The sequence below is a fragment of the Pomacea canaliculata genome, linkage group LG6, assembly GCF_003073045.1.
Source record: "Pomacea canaliculata isolate SZHN2017 linkage group LG6, ASM307304v1, whole genome shotgun sequence".
Lineage (NCBI taxonomy): Eukaryota > Metazoa > Mollusca > Gastropoda > Architaenioglossa > Ampullariidae > Pomacea > Pomacea canaliculata.
This window is the reverse complement of record NC_037595.1, coordinates 26,741,503-26,766,177: the sequence shown is the minus strand read 5'-3', so window position 1 is coordinate 26,766,177 and position 24,675 is coordinate 26,741,503. Positions and strand designations below refer to the sequence as shown.

General features: G+C 37.5%; 3 protein-coding genes across 6 annotated transcripts; 2 read left to right on the top strand and 1 right to left on the bottom strand.

Annotated features, from left to right (window-relative positions):
• Window positions 1-270: 270 nt before the first annotated feature.
• On the top strand, window positions 271-3,485 carry LOC112566472 (dynein light chain Tctex-type 1). The gene is made up of 5 exons (XM_025242684.1): window positions 271-427; window positions 681-722; window positions 1,104-1,227; window positions 2,757-2,834; window positions 3,114-3,485. The coding sequence occupies exons 1-5, from the start codon at window positions 281-283 to the stop codon at window positions 3,182-3,184; spliced, it is 462 nt and encodes a 153-aa protein (XP_025098469.1). The 5' UTR covers window positions 271-280; the 3' UTR covers window positions 3,185-3,485.
• Window positions 3,486-4,472: 987 nt separating this feature from the next.
• LOC112566339 (ASNSD1 upstream open reading frame protein-like) lies at window positions 4,473-10,196 on the top strand. 3 transcript variants are annotated; one of them, XM_025242476.1, is made up of 5 exons: window positions 4,473-4,575; window positions 5,526-5,579; window positions 6,070-6,145; window positions 6,443-6,581; window positions 10,058-10,196. In XM_025242476.1, the coding sequence occupies exons 1-4, from the start codon at window positions 4,519-4,521 to the stop codon at window positions 6,550-6,552; spliced, it is 297 nt and encodes a 98-aa protein (XP_025098261.1). In that variant the 5' UTR covers window positions 4,473-4,518; the 3' UTR covers window positions 6,553-6,581; window positions 10,058-10,196. The 3 variants fall into 3 exon arrangements, with proteins under 3 accessions (XP_025098261.1, XP_025098260.1, XP_025098262.1); XM_025242475.1 differs by lacking the exon at window positions 10,058-10,196 and having other exon boundaries at window positions 6,443-7,210; XM_025242477.1 differs by lacking the exon at window positions 10,058-10,196 and having other exon boundaries at window positions 6,070-6,149; window positions 6,443-7,210.
• Window positions 7,403-18,103, bottom strand: LOC112566338 (coiled-coil domain-containing protein 174-like). Of its 2 annotated transcripts, none has more exons than XM_025242473.1 (11): window positions 15,466-18,103; window positions 13,065-13,166; window positions 12,799-12,905; window positions 12,516-12,577; window positions 11,908-12,106; window positions 11,435-11,524; window positions 11,056-11,207; window positions 10,645-10,739; window positions 10,338-10,467; window positions 10,028-10,156; window positions 7,403-9,757 (listed from the first exon to the last, which is right to left on the bottom strand). In XM_025242473.1, the coding sequence occupies exons 1-11, from the start codon at window positions 17,998-18,000 to the stop codon at window positions 8,469-8,471; spliced, it is 4,890 nt and encodes a 1,629-aa protein (XP_025098258.1). In that variant the 5' UTR covers window positions 18,001-18,103; the 3' UTR covers window positions 7,403-8,468. The 2 variants fall into 2 exon arrangements, with proteins under 2 accessions (XP_025098258.1, XP_025098259.1); XM_025242474.1 differs by lacking the exon at window positions 15,466-18,103 and adding an exon at window positions 14,099-14,512.
• Window positions 18,104-24,675: the final 6,572 nt, after the last annotated feature.

The window sequence follows — 24,675 nt, the reverse complement described above, 5'->3', positions numbered from 1 at the left end:
GGACAAATATTTCGGACCACGTCGAAGCTGCTTTATATAAGACTGGCACGAACTAATTCAGTAGGTATGCAAATGCTCTCATCAAAACAGTCCCGTGTCAGGCAGTGATTTTGCGAATTTCTGGAGTCTCATAAACGTTCTTTGAAGTCATCATTAGCAGATCGCTCTCAGTAAAAGAATGTCTTCAGCTCTTCGTTCTTTTGAACGATTTGCCTTGTGTCAAAGAACCGACCAAGGGAAAGCATTTAATTTCAAGGAAAACGTGTTACGTCCCTTGCTAATGAGGTTATCTCCGGGAACTCGCGAGAGCTGGTTGTCAACGAGACAGGCAGGTTCCACAACATCGTCATTATTACATTGCTTACTCCTTTTTCACTCGTTTATAAAGTTCAAAGTTATCATGGATGAATTCCAGTCAGGAGAGGAGGTGAGGAACTATATTTTCTACAGCTAAGCGCATTAAATTCGTGATTCTAATTCAGCCATAACTCCGCATAAAATTACCTCTTGTAGACGGATGATTGACGTTTGGGTGCCATACATATACAGTGTAAGACAAGAGCTTACTGCTCATTGCTGAGGTTACGTGGTTCATTTTCGCTATCAGGTGAACAGAATTTTTGCTTGTTTTCTTACTTTATACAAAGTACACCTTTTTTGTGTCAACATTTGGTTTCCAGACGGCGTTCGTTGTTGATGAGGTCACCAACATTATCAAAGAGGTATGCTAGCTGTTCCTCATATTTCTTTCTTTCTTACTGCCACACGCAAACATATCTTATTGACTTATTTTCAGCAGTATTTCTGTTTTATAGAAATGTAGAGTAGGAGCTGACTAATGTAGAATATTAGATTAGTTGTTTGATTTAGAAATGAAATAACTGAAGGCCAACATACTCCCATAGTGTTAATTCCAACTAGTCTACTAGAAATAACCTTATTATGGAGAACAAGTGATTGGGATCCTTATGTTACAATCTTGTTTTAATTTTTCCCAAGCGTACTTTTTCTGCTGTTTCATTCATAATAAACTGAACTGAAAATGTATGAGAAATTAAAAGTGATATTGTATTATTTTTGCATTTTAACTACTTTGCTCTAAGGCTATTGAGGGAGCTATCGGAGGTAATGCTTACCAGCACAATAAAGTAAACCAGTGGACTTCCAGTGTTGTAGAGCAGTGCCTCAACCAACTTACCAAGCTTGGCAAACCCTTCAAATATATTGGTAAGGTTATATATATAGTTGCATGACTGGTTTTATAAAGGGTCAAAAATCTCTTAACTAATAAAAAAATAATAGTTTTATAAAATACAGGATTCAAACAAAATCAAAACAACTAAAGAAGGGACAAGAACATTAGAAGAGCACAACAGGTGTTGAACAAAACAGCTATTCTTAAGAGTAAGAAATGCTTATAGTATATTACATACCTTAGGTTTTGGTTGTACTTATTATTAAATTCACTTTTGATAAGAAGAGTGAATTACACATTCTGTATGGTATTTGTTCTCTTGTGACTTTATTTTTTCCTTGAGGTTCTGCCAATTAACCTTTGTACACATGCACAGACAGCCTTTCATGTTGCCAAGCAGACAAAATTTGATCCTGACCTTATGAAAAAAATGTTAACTGAGAGTGAAACACTTGTTCACAAATATAGATATAGGTAAGAAATACCAAGATGTAAATTTATGGTTTTTTTAAATTTACGTGAGAGTAAAAATTTTCCCCGCAAGGTTTCGAGTACACTTAGAGATGTTTCTGTGATATCTCTACATTTTTGAAGTTGTCGGTGTAGACTGTGTTTGCTAATAAACTCTGAACCTTCAAATTTACAGAGAGTATGGTGTCTCCTGCCTGTGTGTTTGTCACTAAGCTTGCTGATTCTGCGATAAACATGCCTTGTGAAGTGGAATGATCAGTTTACTGAGTAAAAAACTTAGAAAAAGTAATTAGTTATTTTGGGAAAAGTGTAAACAATTAATTTTTTAGGTTGTTTGCATGAACTGTCCAATGAGATACTGTACCATAGTTTACCTTGCACTGAGTATTTGTATTCATTGTATGAGACAAGATGTAATGGTATAAAAAAAGATGTAAGGAGGAATATATAGATACTATTTCCTCTTTTATGTACTTCAATGTACAGACCTAAAAATCCTCAAGTAAACAATTACTTTTGTTGTAAAAGTACTCTTTATGCAATCCCTTTTATCAAGTGCAAAAGAGAAGCAAGATTCCTTTTTATACTGTGACTGCCATGGTACATGTTGGTATCAATTTCCTTTGTGCAGTTTCACTTCACAAAGGTTTGCTAGGCTGGCAATTGTATATGTCTGCCCATGCATAGGCGTAACAAAGATTTGGCAAAACCTCTTTGGAAAAATATAGCTGCTTTTCTTTTTGTATTAATCTTGTATGGAATACTTTTTTTTTTTTTGTGGAAATGAGAAATACAGTAGACTTATCGGTGTTGGTATTAGCCTAGTCTTTCATAAAGCCTTTAAATCTTTCTTAACAAAACAAAAGCTCACATTAAAAGCATCATCAGTGTTCTGTTATTCTTATGTTTAATTTAATGTCCTTTAAAAAAATAGTAGTTGTATCATAATTGTTGAATGACTGTATTACAGTTGCCTTTCCTGCAGGTATCCTTCAATATGAAAACAGACTGTGCAGCAGCTATTTACAATGTCTAAGTGTTTTGATTATGATACCATTGTATAATAGTGTGCGCATATAACTGATTGCAGTGACCTGTGTCATCATGCAAAAGAATGGTGCTGGTCTCCACACAGCAAGCTCCTGCTACTGGGATAATGCTACAGATGGTAAGTTGAACCACGTATTCAGAGACCATGTTGCAATTTTTTTTCTTTACTATATTTATAATTCACTGTATTCCTTGTCTGCACTAGAGAATCTACACACAAAAAAAGAATTTTTAATGTTTAAAAATGCTGTGGTAATATTACCCACTGGAATTTTTGCACAGCACATTTACATTTCATTTGTGCTAGATTGTTCACACAAAGGTGTATGCTAAGGTTACTAATGCAGCACTTTGTGACATTGCTCATCAGTAAAGTCTCTTGTTTGTTGTTTCACAGGCAGCTGCACAGTGCGATGGGAAAACAAGACAATGTACTGCATAGTTAGTGTCTTTGGACTAGCAATTTAAGCCACAGTACCTACCCAACTACCTTCTACTCTTTCTGTACAAAATCTGTTTTAAAAAAAGGCCAGGGGCATGTTTCACTTGTTTTTTCTTCAGGAGACTATTTTTTTTTTTTGAGTGTAGAAGGAGTAAATATCAGACATTCACTTTTTTTTTTTTTCTTGGAAGAAAAAAATTAACAGTGTAAAAGTTGGAAGCATAGGTAGGTTGAGGGGAAAAAATATTATTTATTCCAAACTTCTGTTGTGTCATGTACATGTTTATGTTTGAAAATTAAAGTCTGCTAAATTGATTTCACAATAAATGAGTGTTTATTAATTTTTATCTTGTATGGATGCCATCTTCAGGTTCTTTTGATGTATTTACATAGTCATCCCATGTGTGTGGTGAAACATGGTGTGCATTGGTGTAAGAACGAATACATGTGATGGAAACTTAATAGAATATTTTACCTCAAGAAATTTTATTACACTTTTTAACCAAACATTCTTCAAGACGTGCACGTTCCATATTGTGCTCAATTTTTGTTGTGTAGTGGTGCAATGTAACTCCATGGTTTCAATGCAATCCCAAGTCTCTGGCTTTGAGAGACTCTTATAATGCTTTGGGACTGGTGTCCTGATGTTGAAAATGTCAAACAGATCGTATATCATCGAGGTAAAATTGTCAGTTCCATCCACAGTTGTCAAAACCAACACAACCTTGCTGTGAACCATACCTAAAGGCAGCCAACACAGATTGACTAATATTCATGCAGCCAGCTTAAACTTGATCTTATTTTGCTCAGATTTGATGTACCTGATCGAGTTTAATGGCTGCATGAAATCTTTCGGATTCCTGCTAACATATTAAATATAGTACGTACATATAGCCTGCAGTGTCAACATTTGTGTTTGGTTCTCGAAATGCACGTTTACTGGATAGATTTCTGTCCGTGGCAAAGCACGGAGAACTTCAGATACAGGTAAAAAGCGCGCAGGGCGAATGTGTGCTTAAATAACCAGTACCCACGAACTAATACATATATACGTCCGTGCAGTGCCCGAAAATTTTGTATATAGAAATAGAGCTCATGCCGTGAAGATGGTTAAACCAACAGACGAAAGCTTCTAAGTCTTTTCATGTCTAAGTACGCGCTAGATATTTCTAGTTAGCTTGTTATTGTAGATATTTTAAAATTGAGAGTCTGTATTTTTGACCATTTACCACAGAGATCATAGAAGTCTGCGTTTTTCCATGGCCGTAGATAGTAGTTCTTATTTTTTTCATGGCTTACTAAGGGAGAGAACTCTCAAGATTTCCGTAGAGACCGAAAACGAAGAACGAAAGTTCGATGAATGGATTGCTTACCGCAACTCAAACTGCCTTTAAGACTAAAAGAACTTCAAGAAAATGTGAGTTTACAGAAGGATATATTGCAAGAACTTGTAGATTTATATATGTCTTGAAGTGTACATTTTCCATTAATTCAAAACATAATGAGAATGACAGAAAAAATTAGTCTTACAAACAAGATCGAAAGACAGAAGTGCATGGAGAGAGACAGCGTCGTGCTAAACTGTAAATAAAAATGTCTTTCGAACTTTTAAAGTAAAAAAATTATATGACCGTAGTAATACAGAATATGACGACATCTAAATAACACGAAAAGTTAAAAAAAAATTGCCAAAATCTCTTCAAAGGATCAAATCAGGTTGGTTTTTGGTTTTTGGAAGTTATTATTGGGTTCACTCAAACGGCGAATGTACCTTACCGACATTGGTTGTCCCTATTATTGTACAAGGTAATTGGTTTGTGTCTAAAAGGCAAACTGTATCTTTAACCTCATTAATCTTCTTGTTACGAATACGCAAAGGAAAAGTGGAATGAAAAACTAAATTAAAGCGAAGACACAACTCTCCAGGACCTTGATATGTCCATCATTAACAATATAAGCATAAATATTTTGATTACTGTGACAAGTTTATATTATTGTTGTGGTAAGTGCTAGAGGAAACAAAAAAGTGTACAATGAAAGAATAAGAATTAATAATTTCTATGATTGTGGCTATTTAATAAATTGAATTACCTTTTTGTAAATATGCAGTTTCATGATAAAACTGTCAAAGGGGCATATAGATTATTGTACAATCATCTTACAGACATGATTCTTACTGCTGACCACATCTAAAGAGACATGACATCACTGCTGCAAAATAGTTGCATAATAAGACTTTAGCTGTCTAAAACTTTGATTCATTGACAATCAAAGCATACACCATTATTATTGATCAATAGACAGCAAACTTTTAGTGTTATGCATAGTTTATTTATTTCTGTTTTTTCTGTCAACCTTTGTTCTCAGATCCAGGAGCAAAAAGTCTTACAAAGTGAACTAGGCACCCTAAAAAAAAATGCTGTAAGTTTAATTACTAGTTTTGTTTGTGATGTTTTATTATTATTTCTGTATGTCTCATTTTTATGCATCTGTTATTCATTCTTGAGGAACAAAAGGCTATTCATTAAAACAAAACACCAACTTAAATTTTTGTGAGGGTAGGGGAGGAAATTAGTTCATAGAATTTAGCCTTCAGAATATTCACCAAATTTTCAGCATTTCTTTGCACTTTTGCAGATATCAAGATTCTGTTATTGCCACCATGTGCTCATATTTTTATTTTTATTAATACTAATATTTTTTCGTTTGTCACATTTTTTACATTCCATGTTGATGCCTAAAATAATGAAAATTGCATGTGGTCAGCTATTCTTTAGATTGTACTTATCTTCAGCCAGGCGTTAGATGTTCGTTGGGTTTAGAGGCACTTCTGAAATCTAAGCATAATGCCCATAAAATACAATGTAGCAAATGTTGGCTAAAAGCATGGTAAATGTTTTCTCTTTTTCAGAAAGTATATCGCCAGCAGCAGAACAGTAATATTCTGTTTTTGTCCAGCTTAGACAAGGAAATGAGTCGAGCAAAAAGCAAGTAGAATAGTCTTGCACATGCATATATAGAGTTAAACCCTCTAGTATCTTCAATTTGTCAGCTATTTTTAAGGAAGGAATGTTACATAAAAGTAATAATATGGTACAGCAAAGAAAGTTGCTCCGTGAAAAAATTACTTTGGTATATGATGCAGGAAAATAACTCACTAAAAGGAAATGTTTATTTTAATGTATACTATTACAAACATTTTAATAATAAAATAAAATCATTTTTTTCACTAGCTCACCTTTTTCAGTTAATTAATGACAAACATGTTTTTTGCATGTCCACAGATACTCTGGACCATTTGCAGAAAGAGTATCAGGAAATGGAGGGGAGCATGTCTGCACATAAAGGAAAAGAGGAAAACCGCACAGATTTGGAGCAATCTAGACCATCATGATATGATCAACAGACAATGCATCAGTCATCGTAGGGAGCTGTTTTTGGTGGCAATTAACTCCTAACTATATGACAAGCTTTTAGGCAGAAAAGACCTGGCTTTTTCTTAACAGCCCAACCAGCTACACAATTTTGTGAAAGAGTTTCGGTGCTGTTTTTGCACCAGATAAACACATAGCTGAGCAGTTTATCTGCATCTATTGAAACATCCTCCCAATAACGAAGACCATCTTTAACCAAGCTTGTAACTTTCACAAACAAGACAAAAAATGGGTCCATGTCCACACTACATTCTTGTGCAAACAAAATTACAGGAAAATTTAGCACTTTCTCAAACAGACCTAATGTTATTGGTTATGTGTCTATGGTAAAGCTAGGTCTCAGTGCTAAAATTTTACCATCTTTACATTGATAAAATGATATTTTTAAATTTTATGTCTAGGGTCACGTCATGGGTTGAAAAACTGAATATATACCTCCATGTTCACAACTAGCTGAATCTGAAATAACATGAATCTGCAAATGATAGATGTTTGGTTCTGTGAGAACATGATGCTGAGTGGTAAAGCTGGTGGGTAAAAGCAACTTTACAAAGTGTCATTTTGATAATATTCAAGATGAATGTGACAGTCCCAATGAATATCAAATTTTTAAAGATTCCCATTTGTCTGCTTTCATTTTTGTTCTGTGAAATTTTTTAGATCAGTAGAATCAGGTTTAACTCCTGCTGCCCGCATCAACATAAACTTGCAGGAAACAATATGTATGTTGGTTGCTCTCAATTTCCAATGCACAGCTCACAAGCCACCACCTCTGCTCTTCTCTGAACAAAATACTTAAATACATGTGACTTAACACACAACAATAAAGATTTATTTAACAGACAAAACACAATAAAATGACTCATTTAGAGGGTGTCCCACTACTATCTATTGTAATCATATTTCGAGTATCAGTGCTGTTAATTCCTGTTAAACTACCAATCGCTTTCACATGCATGTACACACCAACTTGAATCTCAGCTTTTAAAGCTGTTCTCACACTGCCAGTCTCTCTTGCGGATATACGCTTGTGGTGAGGTGAAGTCACAACATGCCGACATGTCCATCGTCATTTTTCGCTTGATCTGCCAACCACATCATAGACTGCTTTCCCGGCAGCACAGATTCAAGCACTGTCCTGGTCCAGGGATGTATACGTAGTTTTTTGACGACTTCAATACTACATACAGCCACCGAACGAACACCACCTTGATGTGAAGTCTTGATCAACTACAGTGCTTTGGAGTGTGGGTGAACCCACCAGGTATTCTCCTTACTTTGAAGATGACTTCTTCTATCAGCCTGGGCATCGATCTTCTACTTGCATGCAAGTCCTGGTTGAGTAGTCCTTTAATTTCTACAGACAGCAGACAGTCCTTTGTCACTGACTCACCCTTTGCTTTCCCCATCTACAGGTGGCAGAGTGGACAGGTGACTAATCTCCCCTTCCCGTGTCAAGCTACTAGGTCCTACCAAGCGGGTATGGGAGAACTCTCAGGTGTTTGCATGTGCATCATTAACACCTCTAATAAGCTGCCTGGTCGCACTCGGCATGCTGTAACAACTTAAGACTGTATACCCCATATACCACCTCTACACCCCCCTTTCTTATATAAGCAGCCACTGGTTTGTCTTCAAGCCATATTAGACCCAATCGTGGGCGATTTTACGACCCTTTTAAAATTACCAAAGCTCTTGAGAAAATTTTTTTTTCATCCCACATCACTACGTATTCTTTTATTTAGGAAGGAGGAAAAAGGATATCTATACATTTTTTTATTATTATTATTCATGGCCACACATTTCAAACATCTGAAAATGCACATAGTATACTTCTTCCAAAATGCTGAGAACAGATCTGTCTTAACAAGGAATGCTACTTTCCATCATCAGTTTTATCACATGTGGTTGATGATGGTTTACTGTACAAAACTGGTTCACTGCAATATGACGTTTTCTGGCGAGCTGCTTCATAAGCCTCTTCAGCCCGTTCTGCTGCAGCCACCTTTGCTGCCATGAAACTCCCAGGTTGGTATGCCTTAGCTTCCACACCTGATGCAGGCTGCAAAAACTCCGGCACACCAAAGATGACACTCTCAGTCTGAACAGTAGCTGGTTTCTGACCCTTACTGCTGCTCTCAGGCAAACTGACAGTTTCTCCTTTTACAGGATTGCTTTCAGCAACATGAACACCCTCAGCATAATTGATAGACTTGTTAGCATTTCTCTCACATTCAGAAGAAACATCAAAGGTAGCTGAAAACAAGCCAGGTTTATAAGAGACTGGTTTAACCTGTGCAAGAGCATCTTCAGATTCAGAGAAGTTGAAACCCAACAAATCAGCCTCGGAAGCTTCTTTATTCTGCATGAAGCGTTTGTCCACTATACCAGCCTTACAGCTTATTGACCTGGTCAAGAGAGGTTGGGTGCTGATGGTGTGGTTAGAACCAGACTCATGGTGAAACTGTCGATGCTGCTGCTGTGACTGGGGAGTCAACACACCTTGCTGTGATGGATACAGAAAGTTAGAAGTGGCTACTGAAAAAGACGAATGGGTTTCAAAGACTTCTGCTATGGGCAGGTCTGTCGTATGACTGGGCACAGGTGTCCCACCACCAACAGGAGGATGGGTGAGGTTCCAGCCTGGTGGTGGGACTGAAAAATTACAGACTGGTGAACCAAGTGATGGTGACTGCATGTGGCATGTGGCAGTGTTCGATTCTGCAACTTGGCATGGAAGTGACTGAGACATGTCACTGAATCGGTCTTGCATCAAAGGTGCATTTCTGCTGCTGACAGATTCTACATCAGATAAGCTGTTTGTAAAGTCTTTCAAAGGTAAAGGGATAGCTGACAGATCTAAATTAGTGCTGTCATGGACAGAAAGATCTTTCGCAATGATTCCATCAACCTCTGATGTTGCACTGCTTCTTTTCTGTGATAGCATGGGCATGGTGCTTCTTTCATCATTAATAACGGAGGACATTGCCTTTTTATCACCCAAATTTGCTGTTGACCTTTGATCTCCAATTCTCTTAATTGGATGTGGTGCACTTAAACTAGTTTTTGACTGACTGTCATAGTAAAACTGGGGTGGAGCAAATTCCCCTTGACGTTCATTCCGTCTGTCCTCCATATATCGCTTCTCACTCCATTGAGGCATTTCTGTTATGGACACAAATTAATAAATAAACCACAGGAAATTCATGTTCAAAATAACAACATTTTTTAGCTAACTTCTCATGCTTCCTGTCTAATAGAAGACTGACCCTAAATAGATGTGTTTAAATGTAAATGCCAAAAGAAAATGAATACACAATGTGGTAAGGTGCTGAATACATGAATCACCTAATATTCCTCTTTTTATAAATTTACATGAGTCTGGATAAGAGAGTTTATTTGTTTGATTAAAATATTTATATTCGTGATACTCACTCTCTTTACCCTTATCCCATTCTCTAACAGGTGCTGTAAGCCGCCAGCTATCATCCCGCACAAGAGGTTCAGGATCAAGCTTCAGCTTTGTTTTATCTTCTGTGGCTGTAGCAGCATCTGCTTTTTCATCTGTGTTATTACAAAAACAACAAAAAATATTTCCTTTGAAAGACCAAAGAGCTTAGCACAGGTACAAACTTGTTATTGCCACAAAACTGTAATTTTGAGAATCATTAGCAATAAATTAACAATCTTCAACTTCTGCAAGCTGACAAAAATGTTAAAGGGGAAAAAAAGTTAACACACTTACCCATGCTGCTTTCTTCAGGTAGACTTCCATCTTTCATTTTACGTCGCTGCTTGACTTTTGCCAGACGAGCATCTAATGCAGCTTTGCGTTTCTCTTTTATTCTCTCACTTCGCAGCCGTCCTTCTAATGTCTGAAGTTTTCAAAGTAAACACATTGGGTGTTTTTACAGTAAATTACAACATACAAAATTAATACTAAAAGAAAGTGCAACGTATGATCCTGAACCTTTAACATATTAGTAATAATCGATAACCTGTATTCTATCTATCACAATGATTTTCAATTTGATTTAAAAAACAAGCAATACCTGTTCACGGAGCTTATTTAAAGAAGTCATTTGTTCCTCTCGTAAAGTACTATCCTTGGAAAACTGATAGTACCCAACACCATGTGTACGAATTTCTATACATAAAAAGAGCACAATTCAATTAATGATAAGAAATATTCACAAAGAGAAAAATAAATAATTAATTTACAGCATGAAAAACTATTAATTTTTTACATGCAGCCCACACATAGTAATCTTCCTAATTTACACATAGGTGCATACATAATCTAATTTGGTTACATACAGTGTACCACTTTTTTCATTTGCTGTGCCACTCAACAGAGACTTTCCTGACAAATGTTCATGTTCAGTTTAAGGTTGTCATTGTCTAGACTCTAGACTATTAAATAAGCTCTATTTCTATAAACATTAGATTTATTTTGAACTCACCATCAAACTGGACATTTGAGTAGTGCACAGGGCCATTTTGTGTCTGTTCCATCTCTTGTTCCCATTTTTGTCGTAGCAACTCTCGCCGCATGTCTGCAGACAATAATGTTGGTGCATCTGCCTTTAGTTTAAGACCTTCATGAGAATTCCCTCTGAAAGGCCAAAACAGAATCACATGAACCAATCTTTAAACACATTTTTTATACATTGTAAGCTTTACAAGAAACAAATAAAAAAATAACAAAAAAAATTGCATCACAGTATTCTTTTCATGCAAAATTCTGTTTTGTTTTTTTTAAAAAACCCACAAAAATATGTTCTCATTCAATGTGAGTATATCGACACAAGTTATAAAAATCAGGTTTAATTCTGGACTTACTTTCCCAAAATCCTCTCTTGCTTTCCAAGGTAAGGAAGATCCTTCTTCATGCAGCGTCTTGATCTTCCAAAGGTATCAACATAATCAACCCTGCGCATCAGAATCTACATTCATTATCCCAGCAAAATGTTACTCTAAAATGAAAATCTTGAATGCATATGGTCATAATTATAAACTAAAGAAGAAAATGAAATTCACTCTTTTATAAAAGGAGCCATACGGCATTAATGAAAAGGATATATGATGTGGAATTTATGACAGACCATTTTTCAAAGCCTGCTGAAGGTTGTAGAGAATAATGAATAATCATCTAGGTCCTAGAATAACAAAAAATATAAATCCCACTTCCAATCAATCCAATATCAAAGTCACCAACAATTCATGTGAACTATTTTCTTCCAACTCCATACATTGATGCACTTCATGAACATGATCAGATTTAATGGTGGTGAAAGAGATTGACCATTTCTCACCATTCTTCATCTGGTTCAAAAGAAAGTGGAGGTAATTCGCCACTAACATCCTCATCTGAAACCCTGCCCAAATCTCTGTTGGAAAGATCTGCATCTATCTCTTGTGTGTAGCTTTCAGGCTCTTTTCTTCTTTCTTCTACAATCCTGTCAAGGGTCTTCTTCTGGAAGTCCACCAGATAGCCTTCACTTCCATCATCCTCTACAAAACAGAATATTACTTGGATGTTTAGACAAGATTACTTGCACCTAGATGCTTTGAGGTTTAACAAGCAGTTTGAGAGTTACAAAAGAATTTGTTGAAAAAAAAGGAAGGGAATATCACAATGTATATTGGATACTCAAAAATGCAGTTTACTGGTTAAAAGCAGTATAAAAATAGTAATCAGATAAATTACACTCCCCGTATAAGCTGACCAATGGAAAATTTCTAAACAAATTAGTAACTTTACTCTGAATATAATAAATTACTGAAGGACTAAATTAGGTTACTAGCATGTTCTATGTGATGCTTCTTGATACAACAGCTAGAAATTGAAGTAACTAAATTGAATATTTTTACTTGTTTCTTAAATTATGGTAGCTCATTTGTGGTTAATTTTGTTTCTTACCTGGTATATCAGAGGTTGATGCAATCTGGTCATATATTTTTGATTTAGCTTCCAAAGCCCTTCTGAAAAAATAAAACAATGTAGAAAAGATGCAGTTTATGTATTTACAGAAAAGCAATAAAATTTCCAGTAACAAATGCCTAAAAAGTTATTTATATGCATGATAATAAAGGGACACTCAGTAGAAATCAGTAATAGTGATCATTAACTACACATGTACTACTGATATCAAAATCAGAATCTTCAAATAACAAGAGTTTCTGTTAAGTACCATTATTTATACCTCGATTTCTCAAGTATGTCCTCTTCCTCTTCTGTTTGCTGTATATCTTTCTCAGATCGCTGAGAAACTCCAGCATTTTTCTTGCTCCAAATGTCTGGCTTTCCATGCTATAAATGAATAAAATCAAACATCCTTGCATAACATGCTAGTAATAAAAAACACACTTGCACATTTTACAAATGTAAATACAAAGAATATGTTTTTTACTTTCACATAGTTTACAAAGCATTTTATTAGCAAAAGAAATACTAGAAAAGATAACATACCTTTTCCACCTTTCTACCTTTCACAAAGTCAGCATTGTTTTGAAGTTTTAGCTGTCTGAATTCTTCTTGCTTTCTGAAAAGTTCTGCTTTCAGATCTATTAGCTGCAAGACAATAGTGTAATCAGTTAGCCAGTTCCATAGTCTTATTTAGCGCCACTTTTGTGATCATCAAATTAAGAATATGCAAATGCAAATCAATTAATCAAAACAAACTAAACAATTGTATGCATTCATCTGGATAGAACAGTATCAAATGCAAGCTAGTACCAACAAGTATTAAAAAATGTAATGCCTCAAAAATATTTTATAAGCTGAGACTCAAGGAATAAACTGACTTCCGTATGATGAATTGTATATAATATGTGCATTTCTGAGAAAATAAGTGGCAGAAGTGGTTTTATTCTTTGGGTAAATAATGTGGCCACTTTCATTTGAATGGGAACCTCAAAACCGTGACTTCTATATTATAAATCGTGGCGTTTAAAGATTCAGTAGTACTGAATAAAAAAATCTCTGATCACTTTCATAACGCTGTGTTTTATTTTCGCTGTCCAACAAAAATTTGAAATCAGCAATCTTATTATGATACGCTTGTTCCTGTCTTTTTTCTCTAATCTATGGTGTGTTTACCAGCTATAAGATAGGCATGCGACTTTATCGTTCACTTATTATCAATGCCTCGTTTCACTGCGTGTTTTTTTGCGGGTACAGACAAAATCCTCCAAGTCTGATTTCGACTCTTGGCTCGGGAGTCTGAGTCTCCCAAAATATCGGATATCTCCGGCTGATGGAATATTTAATGGCGATGTTACGCGATTTTTATTTGTCTTTTTATATTTAAGTTCAGAAACATTATTGCCTTTGACAGTATCCAAGACACTCGAACTCTGACTGAACGTGGGGATGGGAAGCATCATTACCTTAAGCCGAATGGGTGGAGGATCACAAAACTGAAAAGATCATTTTAAAACTCTAATCTGCATCTGTATTTTAAAAAAAAATTTAATGAATTTTCACAGCAAAATTCAACTCACTGAAGAAGCGTTGAAGCTTGACTTGGAGCCGTCAGCCATTTTGGTTTATAATCAACTGCTAGTAGCCTCCCTTACACTGCCGTCGAAAGGTAATAAACTCAACGTGGTGCGACAAAACGTGTAATAAAGAGAAAAATCACGGAGGCGGGAGGGATGAAATGGTATTTTAGCCAAGCCAGCTTCTAAGGCCACATGAAGGCAGTCAGATGCAATATGCAGTGAAAAAAAAAACAGCGTTCCCGAGACGAGAGCTGAACCCAGACACCCAACCCTCACTGTACTGGTGAGGCGGGATAACCGTTGCGCCACCGGACCGCCCAAGAGACAACGAGAAAAGGAGGATCAAGGCATCATGCAGAATCACTGGTATTGCTCACTCATATCACATGAGGGTTTAGCCAAGCGCACTTAGTATTTTCCCGACAGCAATAATTATATATTGACACTTGCTTTGGTCATGGGTCAGACCAACCTCTTAAGGTAGTACTCTAGAAATTTTTTGTTGTTGTTGTTGTTTTAAAGATGTTTAATAACATTTTGTGATGGAATAATCAATTATAAAACAACTATCTAAAAAATACTAATTTTTTTTAGTTGTTACGATGAAAATGTTAGCTGTAATCAATGATTTTTTTTAAATGTGCCATTTTGTTCAAGGTAACTTTCAGACAGTACCCCAAATCATACATCTTTGATTATAGTGTATTTGTAAAGTACAAACTACATATTATTTAAATTTTCAGTTTCATATTTTTGAAATTCTTCAAGATATGTGGGACCCCCAAGAAAGGACACTCCAGAAAGTAGTTTAATTGTTTGCGGATTCCGTGGCTGAGATTAATATAACAACAGATTTGGATACTTTGACATATAATACATACATGGTTCTAGTGAATTTTCCTTGAAAAAAGTGTTTTATGTTAAATAAACTATTTTTCACGTCTGCCATCACCGAATTTACACTAAATGAATTAGAAAAACTCCGTTTCTCCATTGTCTTTTTTTTTTTTTTTTTTTTTTGCTTTGATGTTGTTCACTCAAAGAAAACAAAAAATCAAGATAAGTTGAAGCTAAAGTAATAAAATTTTGTAGTCTCGCTCACACATAATTAATATAAAATTACAAACATTTGCTTGTTGATATAAGCATTTTTTTTTCCTAATTGGCTTTTAGAGAAGAATTTTCTGTTTATCCGGTGCATTTTGTTGGGTTTTTTTCTTTGGGGGGGGGGTGTTCCCACTTTGACCATACATATCTCCAATACTTCCAAAAATATCAAAATAAGCATGCTTGAAAATTTAGATAATAGTTCGTACTTTACAAAGACATCAAAATCAGTAATATATTATTTTGGGTGCTTCACATACAGGTGATGTCGGAACCATGTTGTTGGAGACACTGGCACTGAGGTCCGTGCCCAGTAGCATGAACGCCAGGAGTCCCTGGGGGCGGCTGCCAATGGACAGAATACTCGAGTCGCTGGCCGAGGAGTAGGCGGATTCTCTCAAGTCTAGACGGTTCTTTGATCTCAATTTCGCCATGGCCAGCAACCTCCGGCGCTTCTGGCGCCTCGGCCTGACTGTCATCGTGCCCCAGAACGAGTCCTCCGCCTCTGTGTTTCCGTCGCTGGTGTTCTCATCCTCCGACGACTGCAGCGTCCGCCCCTCTGACGGGTGGTCATTTACACAGAAGTCGGCCTCGTCTTGAAACCTAACGATCAGGTCCCCATGGCCCCTCCCCCATCCAGCTTCCTCGTCAAAGACTCGTTCAGCCGGTCTGCTTGCGTTTTGTAAGGTATCCGAACCTTGCTTGCAGCTGCGTTGGCGAAGCGATTTCTTTTTCTTTCCAGTGTTCATTTCAGACAAGAAAGAACTCGAAGTTTTCTGAGTCGAATTCAATGTCGACGGACGGATCAGCGACCTGTCGTTATGAAAGTCTTCAAAAGTGCTAGACTTATCGTCGATGTCGGTCCAGAAGGTATGACGGGAATAGATGGAAAGATCGACCGAGCTTTCCCTTCTCTGGGGAATCGTTTTCTCAGAAGCTTCGTGAACATCCTCTGATTCCGGCTCTAGGAAATTCAGAATACCATTCTCTCTTAGTTTCAGCGGCTTTCCAACTGCGAGAGGAAGAACCAATCCCTTGTTTAACGACTTGAGTGATTCCTGTCTTGTGAACCTTTTCATCCAAGATTCCGAGAAACGAGCGGCGGTTTTCTGCTTGACGGCCAATGTGTGTAAATCCCTTGCCTGAAATACCGCATCTGTGGCAGGACAGGTTGATCCTCCGATGCCAAAGGACCGTCTACGATTTCTAGGCTTCATCGTCTTCACGGCAGTTTGATCAACCGCTCCCTCTTCTGCTTGCCCGAGAGGGTTTTCAATGAGTTTATGTGTTGATTGATGCGAACTCGAGGCATAGCTCTGGTATTGCGTTTGTATGTTATGATATCCAACGTCATGCTGCTTAGTGTGCCAAATCTCGTCGTGGATTTTACCAGCAGTCTGTCTGTCTCTAGGGCCTTGGAATGCGTTATACGCCAAACCCTTAGCATCCCTTTCCTCACTGAGATCTTTCGCAACGTCCCCTTTACAAAAATAGTAAACATTGTATGGTTCTTTGTGTGTCATATTTTGTGTGGCCAGCTGCTTCCAGAGGTGTTTTGTGTAGCCTTCTTTTGACTCCCCCTCAAAAGTGTTCCTCGGGGGTTCCAATAAATTTTCGGGAACTTCATTAGCCGGGAAACCCTTGAGCTCCAACGGCATATTGCTGGTTGTGGTACCGTTTTCGAATTTACTGTCTTTTTCGGATGATTTGTTGCAGGAAGATTTCTTCGATGGCGATCCAGTATTTCGAACTGTCGGCGTGGGCTCATTTTGTTCTAGGTTTTGCCAAGACGGGTTATCGTTGGGAGGACTAATCTTTGTAGACAGGGCCCAGCAGATTCTTGGACACAGTTCCTTCATGCGGTCGTGCACCCGCCGGTTCAGCATGCCGTAAACGAATGGGCTGACCCAGGAACTGACGTACGGAAGCCACACTGCAACTTTGTTAGCCACCGGGTGTTCACAGGTCTGACAAAAAGCGTGCACGACTTTGACAACGAAGTAGGGCATCCAGCAGAGGAGGTAGATGGTGAGCTTGATGCCCATCGTCAAGATGGCGTTGATGTGGGGGCTGACTGTAAAGAGACCCCTTTGCTCGACGGTCATGTCCTCGGGGTCAATCCTGGATCTCTTCAACTTCATGACATTTACGTAAGTGGTCATCAACTCTGCGTACAGGAAGAAACTCCAGGTAGTCGGGATGAAGAACACAATCGCGGATACGGTAACTGCGTGGGCGGGAGGTTCGTTAAACATGCAGACGGCATAGTCATTACCTAGATCTGTAAGTTCGTAGTCAAAAATCAGTGGAATGGTAGCTATAAGGAATGCGAACACCCAGATCATGGCGTTCACCTCATGTGTCCGGCGTTGGGCAAACTCGTAAATAGCTACAAAGGATCGTCTGACGTGGAAACACACATTCATGCAAATAGCTGACATGGTGTAAATGGCAACAGCGCTGAACGCCACGTCTAGAACGATCCAGAGCTTGCATGCTGTTTTTCCGAACCGCCAGCTGCCCTCAAGCTGATAGGTCATGGATATGGGGAAGACAATAACACACATGAGAAAATCCGCACTGGCCAGAGACACAATAAAGAAGTCGCTCTGGTGCCGTTGTTCTTTGCTGTGCACGACTACGAAGATGAGGATTCCGTTTCCGATTGCTGCTGTCAAGACTAACACGCAGAGCAGAACGGTGAGGATAATGTTGGCAGTTTGCGTAAAGGACGAAGAATCAGCTTCTTGGTAGGGAGAGATTTCCGAACGAGTTCTATTTTGTATCATCAACATGGCCAAGAATAGTCGGCCTGCGGAGTAATATAGTGGTGTACAGCGTAAACGACACTGTACACAACAAGGTGAAGGGAGCAGACACACTGACGTAGTTTCTAAGATATTTTGACGTCATAGTGATATCTTGTCTTTTAAGACGTCATCATAGGGCGCACACGTGCATGAGACATCACGAGGTTAGATGCGAGGTCACATCGCTATAGGCTCTCACATCTCACATTTTGGAATGATCGTTCGGGTGGACATTGGAACTTTGGTCAACATGCCAAGCGAAGTCCAAACTTGCTTATCAGTCCATTGGCCAATACAATGGGCACTTCTGAGATTTGACGCTTCGACACTTTTCCTGCTAAAGAATTATATAAAGACGTGAACATTAGTGACATCAGGTTTTGAACTCTTTCTGTACACAGTGGTGTCTGTAAGATATTCTTTAAGAACAGAACGTGGTTAGCAGTTAGATTTCAGCATCTCGGACGAATTAAGTTTCTTGCCCACAACTCACTTTTTACTCTTCCAAACCTAACCCTAACCCTGACCAGGGCGAAGAAAAGGCTTTTCAAGAAAAAGAAAAAGATCAAATAAGAAATGTACAAATTTAAGGTCTTCCACGATTTCATTTCGAAATCGTCAAAACATCCACCAACGGGCGGGGGACCAACAGAAACACCAGTGGTGGATGGAGAAAGTAATAAATATTTTAATATATATTTAATATATTGCGGAGAACTGATGGACGTCATACATCGATGGTTAGTCATTTTGTTTACCTGCGTAGACTTATTTTTTCTCGTCTGTGCCATTCGCAGAAAATGGGATACCGAGCGAATGCAAATGCAAAGCCTAGTGCGCACACAACAGCCTGTTTGAAAATAAACATTTCCATCCGAAATACACTTATTTAAAATAATTAGGTATATTTCTCATTCACTTTTTGTTACAGGTGGTGAATCATTTACGCTGGTTCCTCCAGAAGTCATTTATGATTAGGGTAATACTGCAATAATATTGACATATATACAGGAGGTGAATATGTGTACTTATATAGAACACTCCAATCCAATCTTAATTCAGTGATGGAATGCTTTTGGTAAAAGTGTATGCAAATTTATTATTTTCATGCATGACATATACAACAATGATCTGAACATTTCAGACGATCATGTTTTCAAATGGGAATTTTTTAAAATGTACTTTATATCACATATGTATTCCTGATGGTAATTTTGAACAAAACATGAAATCTTAAGGAAAATCAGATAAGGTTTTTGTACTTTTGTACTTTAGTGTGAAACATTAAATACATGTAATAAGCATAAAGTGTGTTAGTGTTCCACAGCTCATACTGTCCTGTAGTTAACACTTGCACTCTCAACCCAAAGGACCTCTGCACCCTTTGTTTATCAATAAAACCCAACCCACAAGTGAACAGAATGCCCAACAGATTATGAGTGTATAGTATGATGACAGAGAGGGCAGCTGCATATAATTTTCCATAGCTGGCTTAAAATTACAAATTGTTGAATTCAAGCGCCAAACACAGACTATGACATGATTTGGGAAGTGTACACAGCAGGGGTAGGGTTAAAACGGCCCATGCAACGCGCTTAAAAAGGCGTCTTAGGCTAAGACAGTCTGCATAACTTAACTGAAGTAACTCAAGACCGCCTATGCAACGCATCCAAGTTGCTTACGCATGAGCACGCTGCAGTTTCCGATCGTGTTGTTTGCCGATTTGCCCTGCGTCGCCGATTGAGAAGAGGGATTGAGACCGCAACTTAACCAAGACGGAAAACATGTCGTCTTAAGGCCAAGCACCTGGGTTAAAATTGTCGAAAATTTTAAGATTTAGCCATTTTGAGATTACTTCATGTTGTGAAAGTTCAAAGTCTGTTCTATTCACTCACCAAGTGATTTTTCATAGAACAATCTAGAAATATGTCTATTTCGTCAATAAAAACATCTACTTCTATCCTATTTACTTTTCCCGAGCGCAGAATTAGCGAGAATAGAGAATGTTTGGGACATAGCAACACACTCGCCCACGTGGGAAACATCGTCACATCGCATACCGAACGAAAGGTCACTGCGTGTACTTTCAAACAAAGGCTGTGTCAAAACCCAGAGAAGGCCCCACGCTATGATACAAGCTCTTTTGTAGACGACACAAAGAGTCGGAAACTTCCTTATATGGACGCATGTGTAACATACTTAGCATATAGCCAATCAGAATTCACTAACGCCGACCTTCACGTGGTCATAGGTCACACGAACACACTTCGGCAGTGCTCGGGTATCCCACAAGGCAACTGTCATGGCCTCCGGATGTAAACAATGTCGACACTAATTCAAAGCTTTTTCTGGGATATTTTCGTTCTAAGACATTAACGCTTTATATTAAATGTTCATTGTGCCTGTCAGACGCTCATTTCTTCTCACAATACCACGTGCGAAAGAATAAAAACCACGTGGACATTCTTAGACCGTCGTAGCAGCTAAAAAAATGTAACTTAGTGAACCGAATTCGGCTGTCGAAATCACCATCAGTCATGTGGTAAGCGAGCTGAAAATAAAGCGAAGTTTTAATTTCTGCTGCAAATCTCGGTAGTAATCAGGACTAGATGTGAACATTTACAAATTTGAGTGAACGTGCAATGCTAGTTATTTATGTACTTTGTCAGGAATGTAGGGAAACAGAGCTTACATCATTTGCACAGATAACAAAGGTTGGGTGGGGGTTGGATTGTCTTACTCAAACCAAATGTAACAAACAGAATTTGTGAAGACATTTATGTATAGCACTCCTAACAATCAGAAAGAAAACTGCTATCTAGTCAAGTTTGTAGCCATTCAGTGTCTAGAGAGCACATCATTGTCAGCCCCCTAAAAGGCCAGACAGCTGGTGCTTTTCCCATAAATTTTTGACAGAAAAAAAGAACCACCTAGCCACAAAAATCAAACATCTTTAATCCATGTGACTACAGATGTATAATTCATAAAATAATCCTAGCATACAGAGGAACAGAACATGAGCAGCTGCCCAAATTCTGGTGCACAATGATGTATCTCTAGATTTCATGAATAGGTTATTCTTATTCCTATTCGCCCCCAGTGGAGCATAAGGACGCAAGAATTGGTTATACTCCACTATAAGCTTTTGAAATAATTTCTTTAATGAAAGAATTATATGTTGATGTTCATCCCATCACCCTGCAACTGAAGGCTAAGAAAGATGAGAGTGTTTCCTACTAATGCTGCTACTTCAGTAGATGCTCACAAAAATTTAAAGCAATATGCGAGACAGCATCACTAAATGTTAGATAGCAAAGGACTATAAATGGCATAAAACCATGAAGCTAGTGGACACTGAACTTCTATATAACTAACTAAACCTATAACTGTGTTGCTCAATGTTTGCAAACACCATTGTTTTTATTACTGTGTACTTCTCTGAAGCCTAGTCAGCATTTGGGTACACAACACAACCATGTTGACTTTACTAAAAGTGAACAAAATAATTAATTTTATTAGTAATGTTAAAGTTATGTGTAGTAACACATTGAAAGATGGTTATAGTTTTTATTCAACAGGTAAATTACATGAAAGGCTTAGATAAAACAAAGTTACTAAGCTTGAACTTTCTGTTCTCGCTTTTTCCGTTCTTTGTTTATGTTACAGTTTGTTTACTTATAAACCCTATAACTTTATATTAACATGTGCTACAGGCTTAAAATTTGGTTGAAGGTTTCTTTATACATATCTAAACATATCCATGAGAGCTTTTAAAAAAACTAATTATTGGTTTAATAGTTACTAAGCTTTTAGTTTGTTTTCCCTTGCCTTTTCAGTTTCTTGTTTTGGTAAGCTTGGTTAGTTCAAAAGCTTGTAAATTAATATTGACATGTGATATAGTCATGAAATTCGGTTGAGAGTTTCTTTATATACATGTCAACATTTAAATGAGGGCACTTTTAAAAAATATTTAGTAGTTTAGTAGTTACTAAACTTTCAGTTTTTCTTTCCTCGTTTTCTCAGTTTCTTGTTTTGGGTACAGACTGTTTACTTCAAAAGGACAAAACTTTTTATCGACAAGAGATATAGTCGTGCAATTTGGTTGAGTAATTCTTCATACATATATAAACATTTCTATGAACGATTTTTTAAGAAATATTTAGTAGTTTGGTAGTTATACTGTTTTTAATCAAAATTTATTGAAATTTAACACAGTGTTTTACAAAAAAAATTCATAAAAAAAAACCTAAGCCGATTTTGCAAAATCTCTTTTCATAGAAATGTAGATCTGTCTTTTAAGTAACTATTTCAATAAAAAGTTCGAGTCTACTCACAAAATTGACGAAGTTTTGTATTTTTCAAAATGTTTGTTTGGGCGCCATTTTGGTTTGTTTCCATGGCAACCGATGGTGTGACAAGTGCAGTAAAACTATTTTTTGAACCTTCAGTCAAGGGCTAAATAGCTGATACAAAAAAATCCGCGCTATCGCGTGAAACGTAAAAGTTTTTTTTTTGGCAGGTGCCTAGCCTTAATTAAGACGAAAACTTAAGACCGCCTATGCAACGGAGCCCTTATCTTGGCCAAGCAAGACGTTAAGCCAGCAGGTGGAACTGTCTTAAATTCTAAGACAGAGATCGCTTGCTTAAGAAGTTAAGACGATCCATGCAACGTCTTAGGCTTAGTGTGCTTAGCTTAACTGCAGTCTTAGCTCAAGTTAAGACCGCCTATGCAACGCAGCCCAGGGTACAAGCGTTTTCCGGTCTACCTTCTATCTCCTGACAGTTGAAGCTAATCAAATGCAGGGATGGAGGCTGCAGGGCAACGAATCCACCTTCATCACACACTGTCCAAGAAAAGAAAGACTGATATCTATAGCCTCTCATGCACCTTTCACTCGTCAGTTAGGCGAGGGGGCACCATATGCTATTAAAGTATGATTATGTCTTTCTAAATCTGAATAGGCCTATAACAGTATTAGACCTATGCCTATCTATATATAGTGATCTATACCAAAACTACAGGTCTGATGCTACTCAGTGAATATATCCAATAACACCCAATATTTTATGTCGCTATCTCTCACTGTCGAAGTGTGCAAAACAATGGCGACTGTTGTGTGCAGATAGTTCTATCCGCGCCTTCACGCATTTGCCACAGTTATTTCATCTGTTGGAAATCACGGTGAAATTTTAAAAAAGTCAACAAAACACTACTCTAGATAACTTCGTTCCCGTAATAATAATTTTTTAAAATGTTTATTGTGGCAGCTGTTAATATTATATTAACACAAATCTTGCAACAGTGCGAAATTTTCGCACTTACAAGGCAATTTCTTATGGAATGTATGCCTGATTCTGCAATTAACGTGCATCTTTAATTGTCCAAGCTTGGCAAAGATAAAGATGTTCCAGCTTATACTGTAAGCGGTTGTTTTGCTCATCGTTTCGACGCATCGTTATTTTCGCTGATTTTCATACCCCCAATAATGAGATCATCTAGCTGCTCGAAATCATGTACAGTGGAACCTCGGTTAACGAACTTAATCCGTTCTGGAAAACTGTTCGTTATCCGAAATGTTCGTTATCCGAAACAATGTTTTCCATAAGAAATAAAGGAAATAGATTTAATTGGTTCCCAGCCCCTGTTGACTTGCTAATATTTGAGAGTTACAGGCTCTATAGGTATTTGTTTTAATGAGAACAGTTATAATGCAATATAAATGGAGTTAAATAAACATAAAAACATTAACGAAAGCATTCAAACATCAGAAAACTTGCTGTTTTGACGGCGTTGTTGGAAGCAGGTGTGGGGAGGAAGGGTGGAATTACTGCTTTGATTCCCCCTCCATGAGCACGTGACATTGTAAAATCGGGGATAACTTCCTTTTTCTGTAGCTTTGAGGTTAAAGGACAAAACTTGTCCAGTGTCTGTTCCTTCTGCCTTTTTTGTAAAACTCTTCAGTAATACGACATCACATCTCCGACAGACGCATGCCACCTTCATACTTTGAAATCATTTCCTTTTTCAATTCATTTGTTGGCCGCTTCCTTGTCATTACCTCACTACTATTAATTGCTCTTAATCTTCTTTGGAGCCATGATTGAGGATTATCTTATTAAAATAAAGCACAAAAATCACTAAATAAGAAGGATGCGCATAGATAAGGAACGACTGATCGTAACTGTGTCTCGAGCGCGAATGATGACATGCTGGTCGGTCACGTGTGGTTCACGTGGCTGTTCGTTATCCGAAATTTTGTTCGCTATCCGAGACAAACTTTTAACGAAATTTTTGTTCGTTAACCGAAATATTCGCTATCCGAGGCGTTCGCTAACCGAGGTTCCACTGTACCCATATGCAATACCTTGATATGAAATGCTTTAATTGCAACCACAATTAATTTTCGTCTTTTGATTTTTTTAGGCATCTGCCATTTGGAAAGCGGATAATAGTAAATTTCTCCTGTCTTTTTAAATTTACCGCTGTGACAGTTTATATAACACAAAAGTAATCTTTTCCACCTATTATATATATATTTACGTTTGAATTCTTATGTTTGTCTCGGTAAAGGCAACTGTAAGTGGCTAACAAGCTGATCCACGCTTCTAACGACGAGTGCATTGATTGTGCATGCGCTGAATAATTGAAGAAATATCTCC